Genomic DNA, 9,467 nt, shown 5'->3' with positions numbered 1-9,467 from the left:
TCAAAAGTGAATAAATTTGAATACACACACACCCAAGTCTTGATGTTAACGTTGACCTATCTTATTTACTATGAAATTTGCAAACGTTGTTTATTCATAAATTCTCTGATCATATAAAAGAACAAATTTATAATTTATAAGTCAATAGCTTATTTTGTTCTTTATATATATGTGTGTGTCAATTGTTTCTCCAAACACACATGTTACAATACAAAACTTCACTTTCAAACTGTGAGAAAGAAGTTACCTGTCAATTTCATGTTTGTACAGCTAATGAAGACAATAACTACATTGATTGCCATCACCAATTAATGATCATGAATTGTGAGGTCTTATTTAAGATTCATATGTTGTTATACTTGTACATCAATCTATATGATTTTTGCCCTACACAGCTATGACCAGTTTGTTTTTTTAATGATGAAGGTGACTAATAAGTTTGCATATATCCCATTTATTTCACTAGATACCTGCATAACTATGCCCTACTAAAAGACGTCTTTCGTGGAAAGAAGATGGAAAAAAAGAAAGAACTTTTAAGAGAGTAACCATTTGTTAAAAAAAAATTAAAACATGTGTCTAACACAACTAACAGAAGTTGGCAACAATGAAAGGAATTAGTTTCCTCACCCTAAAATTGATAAAACTGTGAACAGACTGATTCAAAGGAGCTAAAAATGGTACAGCAGTCCAGCAGAAAAAGAGCTAAATACCATTATACCTCATCTAAATAGATAGATCAGTTTAAACTTATGAGTAAACGGAGTCTTGTTTCATTAGTCAGACATACTTACTATCTAAATAATGGCGACACATAATCCACAAGCGAAAAATTCATAATTGTACCATAGCTCTTCTAAGCAAATGCCATGATTTGTATCTGTTGCTCGAAGGTATCATGGAAGGATAGGGAGCTCAATTTTGTTGAATGAGAAAAAGCTCACACGTCCATGCTCAACAAGACAGAATTTCAATGGAATACCATGCGAATGTCTCTCAAGATCTTCAATCTCTTCTTTGGAAGGTGGATGCTCACTGCACAAGAAAGTACATCACTCATAAAATAAAGCTACTTTGACAATTAATGTGGATCAACAAAGTCAGAAAAAAAAAGGAGGGGATCAGACATGTCAAGAGTGAGGGATAAAGTGGAAAATATTAAAGCAACTACTTTTTTTTTTCAGAATACCATCCAATCTGACAATCCATCTTACTCTTAAACATTCAGCAATGCTCACCCATAGAATTGCTAAACTAGTTATTTCCAGTACCTATAATCAGCTAAATAATACTAGGAGGTAAAGATTCAGTAAATTTTAGTAGGCACCTTAATATAATGAACGCATTAACAAGGGTACTGTACCTAGCAAGACAAAGTACATAGCAGGGATCACCGGGTGCAGACTTTCTGAATCTGCTATTAGGAGGGTAAACGTCAAAGGCCAGTCTCAATCCACCAATTTGCATATTACTAAACATTTCAGAGATGAGAATATTGTTTCTTGATTCTTCATCTCCACTTTGAGCAGTTTCCGGTGTGTCTTGGTTAACAACACCATTTACTTTTGACCTTCTTACTGACCAGGGAATATCATGACGTCCAACTATATAACCAAGAGATTTCAAGTGCTTATATGCTTCATAATATTCCAAGGAACATCCACTTTTTCCTTCTGCAACCTTGTTGTATATATGTTCCAGAGAAAGGGGTGTATCATCGTTACTGAAGAGATGTAGAGCCCCAATTTCGGCAAGATATCTACATGACAAAACCAGTATCATTCTTAAACACTGGTAATTGCAGAAGATAAATCTCAAATGAAACATAAATTTTCATATCAATTCCTAATACAAAGAAATGTATCAGATGAAAAAAACTCACCTTTAAATACTTGTTATCTATCTCTTCATATAATTTATCCATTTGGTTTTACACTTTCTCCAACCAGACTAATTTTTCAAAAGTGTCGAAGCAGTAGACAAGAGTGCAACTAAAGTTCACAAGCATAACCAGAGGAGTAATGAGAATATCACTAGGAGTATCAGAAATCTATACCAAAATCAGCTTCTCAGAATCATTGATGAGGAAAAGATCAACAGAAAAGTATGCCAATTTATTAGCTGAACAATACAATGTTACAATTTTTGAGAACTTGAAAACAAAAGAAATAATACCTATGCTGAGGTCTTGTTAAGATACTAAAAAGTATTTTCATTTTTTTCTTGGCCAAGCAGATCTGAAATTTGAATTCTAACCAAATATGCTGAAAACACCCCAGTTATCATTTCTCATGGCTTATTCTAAAATTATGCATGTACTCAAAGTCAGTACTATTTAACTCTTCAACTACGGGGGATAACAAAAAGAGAATTTTCATCACCTACAAAATCTCTTCAATGAAGCAGTATATCTTGCCATTACGAACTATCCCAGTAGTTGTCCACAATCCACCCTTCCTCTCCACGACCTCAGCCATTCCTAATGGATCAAGCCATCGTGATCTTGAAACATTTTTCCTGAAGAAACACGTGCCTGCCTATTCATATTCCTATAAGATTTTCAAAATTATTTTAAATATTTTTTCTACATCATGAGATGAAACCTGAACTGCAACTTGGGTATGTCACTCGATCCATATGCACAGCAATGGTCGTCGTCATCAGGATCCTCCCCATAGCCTTCAGAATCACTAGTCCCTTCTGAAAATCTTGCCCACTTATCAGCTTCCATAGCTGGAATGAATGGCAAATTATCACAAAAGTTAAAAATTTAGCACAGATTACAGCCATCTTAGCAAGCAGAGACACTAACACTTGATTATTAAAGGAGGAGCTAATTGTAAGTTCAATTCATTACAATGTGGAAACTCCACTAATCTCATGAGTTACAAGTAAAAGCTGTACCCAAAATGTGGCGCAGTTGATGGTTGAGCATATTCTTTAAGCAATTAAAAGTTACTGTATTCACACTTAAACAATAGACTGTAAAATTCGAAATGAAGTAATACATTTAAATTTCATTTAATCAACACAAAGAATAGATAAGAATATAACACAAATATTAAACTAAACTAATCATAAAGAGAATGAAAGCTTATAAACTAAACTAAACTAACAAGAAAAATAAGAGAACGACAAATTATATATTAAATTAACAATTAAATATAAACACTAACAATGTAACATAAAAAAAAAATCAATATAAATTACACGCAAATTTTGTGCTTGGTTTCTTTTTCTTTGAAAATTTGACCAATGAAATCAACAAGAAATCGAATGCCTCAGAGATGTTTTTGGGATCTCATTTGTCTATGTTGTTGTTGTTATTCCTTAACCAATTCAAGTTTAAAACATAAAAATAAAATTAGAAAAATCCAAACGAACAATAAAAAAGAACTTTTTGATAGTCAAAGAGAGCTTATAGCATTCTTAATGGTTCTATTAATGGACATTTGCAGCTACACTGCCCATTCTACTGGTTGCACATAGTATTTGTTTTTCTATCAGTTGGGAGCCGTTTCTTCATCCTTTGGTATTTCCCAAATACTACCCAGTTCTATAAAGAGAGACACAGAGAGAACAAAAGTTACCTTTTTGTGGCGTTGATTCAACAAAGGCTGGAGATGGCTAGCAGTAGAAAAAGTAGTAGTGAGAGGATAGAGCAAATCAAAATTACTTCAAAAGTGAGGCTTGCACTTTGTATTTCTGGTTCTAAGAAACACATTGTACTGGGCCGCAGCCCAATGGAAGACATTACTATCAAAGAAGTTACTACTTTCTTTGATATGATAAAATTGGAATTGAGAAATAAGAAGAAACAATCTGCTGAGATAGTGAGAGGGTTACCTAATTCCATAATTTCTTTGATATCATTTAGGGTGTAATTGGTACGAAGAAAAATATTTTCCACGGAAAATAAGTGAAATAGAACCAAATAGGACATGTTCTTGAACCTAGGCGTTAGGGGATTGATTTGTGCAAAAAGATAAACATAACCTACTTATCGTGCTCAACCAATTATTTCATGAATTCGTCAGTGCATTCTTTTTATCTCTAATCTACAGGGATAAGAATAAACTGAGTAGGCGAGTAGAAATTGAAAATCTTCTATGAGTATCATTATTCTTGCAGGTTAATAACCCGGATAAATTAATTAGTCAGAGTAACTTAAGAATCCAACTGGATTGGTAGATTTCCCAAGACACTGGAATATTTTCTCGCAATTAATATCTGAATTGGTGCTCAAATCAGCTATATTAGAAATAACTAACATGTTTGAGCACGACTAATTGAGCATTATAGCTTTCTTTGCGAGTGTGTTTTGCCACATTAATACCCAAGCACTCTTAAACCCCTATTTTCAATCAGTGTATTTAGTAGTCTAATTCCTCCAAGATAGCCCACACTTGAGCTATATTATTCAGACTCTCCAAAAATGTTGCCCCACCTGCGTCGGTTTCTACAAAAATACACTACATTTGGAGTATTTGACACGCACCCATCAAAATTTTTGAAGAGTCCTACCAGCATAGCACTTAAGTCCTTAGAGTGGAAGCCTAGCCCTCTGATTACTGAGACACCATCAAATAAGCCTAACATTCAGTGCGGCAAATAGTCGAACACTTGGTGGGCATAGTTTAACAAGTGCAATTTTCCCTAAAAAACAGTAAAGTTTACACATTTCCAAATCTGTGAGAATAACAGTTCATAATCCAAATAGCAATCACCTGTAATAGAACTAAACTTCAGAACAAATAGCAATTACTTGGTGGCTTGCCGCCGCCGGTGGGATGGTGGCGTGTGAGATGGATGAAGGTCAATATCCAGTTATATTTTTTCTGGTGAACATGAAAATCCCTAAAAGTTACGAAAATTATAAAAATTTTATCAATTCTTAAACAATATTAACAAACGGAGTAACTAAAATATAGTTCATTTACAAGATATCAAAATATTGTAAGGCATCAGCATTAATAAATCGCATATCTCCACATTCTTTTCATAAATAAATATTTGTGATTACAAACTTTCAAATATACATAATTTTTTAAAGTGTCACTAGTCATGAATAGTAGTAACTGTTTATTCTTTAATATAATTTTTTTCACATAATACAAACTTTTTTTTACATCAAGCATGAGTCTTTTTTTTTTACAAAATATAAACTTGAGTCAAGTTTTACATTTTTAAAAAATTCACTAAAATCATGTTTTTCAGAGAATCTGAAATATGAAATCATGATTTGAAATTGCGTGTCCAAACGCAAGCTTAAAATCTTGAATTCGATTCTGTTTTTCTTTTATGCTTTGGAGTTTGTTAAGTTTAAGTCTTCGATCTAACCCACATCCGAAAACTATCTCAAATAAAGAAGGATTGCTAAACCTTGTAAGTAGCCTAAAGTTCTCGTCCATTAATCATTAATATGAGATTCATTCCATTCCTCACTCTTTTTCACTATTGTTGATGCGTGTCCATTCATGGATTAGGAATATTTTCACTCTCAAGTATTCGAGATCCTGAGGACTCACATTGGATTGGGTCTACTCTAATATACACTAAATTAAATCTTGAGCCTATATATCACAAAAGTCAATTCAAAGAAAAAATTAATATCAAACCTTATAAGAAGCCAAAAATTATTATCCTTCATCCATATAGAATTCATTCCATTTATCAGAGTTAGAAGAATCTATAGGATAGCTCTTCCATTCTGACAAATGTGGAAGCGCTAGCTGATGCATAATTTTCGGAGTTCAGCATCTACTATGTATAAATATAAAAAAATTAACATTATATATTTCTTCCTTTCTTTTTATTTGGCTTATGCTAACTTGACATCTCTTAAAAAGATATTTATTGATTATATTTTGAAAATTAAAAAGCTATTTGAGCATGATTTTACATTAAAATATTGTTTAAAAATACAATTAAATTTTTAAGTTATATTTTTTCTTATAAATATAAGAACTTACAATTTGTGAAAACAAGTAATAATTTCTTTAACTATTACTAGCTGGTGAATTTTCTTCTGAGGTTAAAATATACCATATGCCCTACTTAAGTCTTCTGCAGCTTTTGCTAATTGGTTCAAATTAAAATGGAAACGAACTGAGATAAGAACTAGTTTTACAAATACAGGACTTTCTGTCCACAAAATTCATTTCATTTATTCCCGAGGTATGTAATTTCTCTTTAGTGCAGTTTTAGATGAACCATTTTACACACACACATATATTTAACTCAAGAGTGATTATGTTTCCACATAAAGCATATTCATAGTTTTTTCCTACTGACATAGCTCTGTTCAGTGCAGTTGCAACTAAATAATCTTTTTTGATGAAGTAAAGGATTTCATTAAAAGAGCAGTTCTTTAATGAAATCCTTTACTTCAAAAAAAAAGATGATTAAGTTGCAACTACACTGAACAAAGTTATGTCAGTTGCAACTTAGTCATCTTCAGCAACTCGTATGAGCATGATGGGATCATGTCTGCAGTGAACACCCAAAAACAAACCAAAGAAAATAGAAATAAAACTGTGTTCAAAGATGGTGTTCCTTATATTCTGATAAGCACATGGAATATGAATTAATATTGTCTTAGTTCACCTTAATATCATAAAGAAACAAAAGGAAATAACACTCTAGTAGATGTTTCATATGTACTACTAACTCTTTCTGCAAGTACTGAAGAAGCTACAATTGAACTGAGTAAAAGGACGAACACCCATCGATGATTTATCATGAAAACTAAGTAATTTAGCAGCTAATTCCCCAAATCAATCTACCTCCAAACTATACCAAATCATTAACACCACTGGCTCTACTGAGAATTAACTTTTAGCATCATTACAATGAAAACTGTCAAACAAGCAAAACCCAATTAAGACAACAGCTGTTAGTTCCAAAATTCTTAATCTTTTCACCAATACTCTTCCTGGGGTTTATCACAAACCAATAGAAACAGGAAAAGGACGAAAACCCATCAATGATTCATCATAAAAACCGAGTAACTTAGCAACTAAGACCCCAATTCAATCTAGCTCCAAACTATACCAAATCATTAACAATACTGGCTCTACCAAGAATCAATTTTTAGCATCATTCCAACTAATGCTGCCAAATTAGCAAAACCCAATTTAAGACAAAAGCTAAACGTTCCGAAAAGCTTAAATCTTTTCACCAATACTCTTACTCGGGCTTACCAATAACCAACAGAAGCAGGAAAAGGACGAAAACCCATCAATGATTCATCATGAAAACTGAGCAATTCAGCTATAACAAATCATTAACACTATTGACTCCACTAAGAATCAACTTTTAGCACCATTACAATTTAATACTACCAAATTAGCAAAACCAAATTAAGACATAAGCTAAACGTTCCAAAATTCTCAATCTTTTCCCCAATACTCTTACTGGGGTTTATCAAAAACCAACAGAAACAAGAAAAGGACGAAAACCCATCTATGATTCATCATGAAAACTGAGTAATTTAGATTCAAATCAAAAGGGGTCTTAAGGAACTGAAGAAACAAGAAAACAAGAGGGTATTGAAATTTACCTTTGAATATGAACTGAATATTCAACAATTTGATGATAATTTTGGATCAAGAAGTCTTATATGGCCATTTCTCCTTTACGTTTTTACAAAATTGTTATTTGGGAAAAGGTCAAAAAGGAATTGAGGGAAGAAAGGAATCTGAATCGATTCTGTTTGCAAATAAATTACTATGAATTTATTTATGATATTCCCATAGTGTGGGCCGTTGGATCTCGTGCAACTTCTTTGATTGGGGAAAAACAAATTGAAGGTAAGATGTGGATTTAGAGTTATGCGGAGCGGGCCAGATGCGAGTTAGGTTGAAGTAATTATTATTAAAGTTAATATAGAGCGGGACGGATTGCAGGTTTAAGAAATCTAATAGAAATTCGAAGAAAATTAAATTTTTGTAATTAGTAAAAATCAAATATATAAGCTTCTTTTTATATTAAACTTTGACTTTAATTTTAATTTCTTTTTTTAAAAAATTTAAACTATACAAATGTTAATTAGTGATTAAGAATAATCGTTGAAATGTTAATTAGAAATAATTAATTAGTTGTTGAGATGTTAATTAGCGAAAATAAAAAAAAATTATGAATTTTATTTTTTTTCATATTAAACTCAATTAAAAAAGAAAGAAAAATAAAAATTTATGCGGAGCGGATCTATATGGAACGGAGCGGGGCGGATTAAAAATGAAAAAAATTACGGAGCGAGAAGGAGCGATTTAAAAAAATTGCGGGTTGAGCACAATCCGACCCGCACCCGCTCCGCCCCGCCCCATTCCATCCCTAATGTTAACAGCTTATACTACCATACAAGTTTAGTAGATGCACAACTGGCCTAATCCCAATTCCTTTGGAATGATTTTAAATTATGATAGCAAATTTAATTAATTTGAAATTGAATTTAATTTCTTATGCAGTTTGAACTACTAGATTATATTTTTTTTCTTAACTTATTGCATAAAAGTACATGACAAATTACATAACAGATACATGACAAAATCAGTAAATACATGAATCTAAACATATAACAAAGACATACCAAACACCACATGTACAAATACATAAAATATTTGTTAAAATCACTATATCGAATACATAAAATGTGTATTAATTCATAAAATGTGTATTTGTTTAATGTATAATGATAACACTTATGTATACATAAATACGTTAATATATATAGAGAGAGAAAAAGTTTTAAAAAATGAACATAAATACGTTTGACTACATTATATTTAGGAGTATTTAAACTAAACTAAATTCAGTAGAAGCAAATAACTAGTTGATATCAATTTTTTCATGGAAATTTGAATTGATGAAGGTGTGCTTTGGCTTGGGCGGAGCTTCATTATCACTATTCAAAACTCATTTGGATGATCCTGTTTTACCTCATGGGTCATTAAGCAACAGTTCATTTGTACTTGAAATATGCAATTGAATATATTAAGGTACACTTCAAAGCATGTACAAAATACAAATTGTTCTTGACTAAAAAAAATTCTTTAGATCCTTGACAAGTTTAGTAGATGCACAAGCACAATTGACCTAATTTGATCAGTTTGAGTATGATTTGAAATTATAATTCCAAACAACACATATACCGGTACATAAAATATTTGGTAAAATCACTATATCAAATACATAAATATGTATTTCTTCCGTGTATAATGATAACACTTAAACATTTATATAGAGAGAAAGAGAGAGGGGTTAAAAAAATGGACATAAATACACTTGACTACATTACATTTATGAGTATTTAAACTAAATAAACATTAGTAGAAGTAAAGAACTAGTTGATATTAATTTTTTCATGGGAATTTGAATCAATGAATTGAAGGTGTGCTTTGACTTGGATGGATCTTCATTATCACTATCCAAAACTCGTTTGGATGGTTCTGCTTTACCTCACTGAT

The 9,467-nt window shown here is 31.8% G+C and overlaps 1 protein-coding gene across 6 annotated transcripts; it reads right to left on the bottom strand.

Moving 5' to 3' along the window:
* Positions 1–598: 598 nt before the first annotated feature.
* Positions 599–7,752, bottom strand: LOC129877129 (uncharacterized). 6 transcript variants are annotated; one of them, XM_055952610.1, is made up of 7 exons: positions 7,562–7,752; positions 4,728–4,857; positions 4,499–4,571; positions 2,604–2,733; positions 2,386–2,517; positions 1,364–1,759; positions 599–1,035 (listed from the first exon to the last, which is right to left on the bottom strand). In XM_055952610.1, the coding sequence occupies exons 3-7, from the start codon at positions 4,500–4,502 to the stop codon at positions 897–899; spliced, it is 801 nt and encodes a 266-aa protein (XP_055808585.1). In that variant the 5' UTR covers positions 4,503–4,571; positions 4,728–4,857; positions 7,562–7,752; the 3' UTR covers positions 599–896. The 6 variants fall into 6 exon arrangements, with proteins under 6 accessions (XP_055808585.1, XP_055808590.1, XP_055808586.1 ...); XM_055952615.1 differs by having other exon boundaries at positions 2,610–2,733; XM_055952611.1 differs by having other exon boundaries at positions 4,728–4,838.
* Between the last annotated feature and the right edge of the window lie 1,715 nt (positions 7,753–9,467).

Source organism: Solanum dulcamara, chromosome 12, assembly GCF_947179165.1.
Source record: "Solanum dulcamara chromosome 12, daSolDulc1.2, whole genome shotgun sequence".
Lineage (NCBI taxonomy): Eukaryota > Viridiplantae > Streptophyta > Magnoliopsida > Solanales > Solanaceae > Solanum > Solanum dulcamara.
The sequence above is the reverse complement of the archived record's forward strand: the minus strand, read 5'-3'. Positions and strand labels throughout refer to the sequence as shown.

Bases quoted from the DNA above. Each gene is read 5' to 3' on its own strand.
- LOC129877129 (XM_055952610.1), bottom strand. The intron at 1,760-2,385 runs GTAGGTGATGAA...TTTGTCATGTAG, and splicing joins TGCTTCATTGAAGAGATTTT to ATATCTTGCCGAAATTGGGG. The intron at 1,036-1,363 runs GTACAGTACCCT...TTTCTTGTGCAG, and splicing joins TATGTACTTTGTCTTGCTAG to TGAGCATCCACCTTCCAAAG.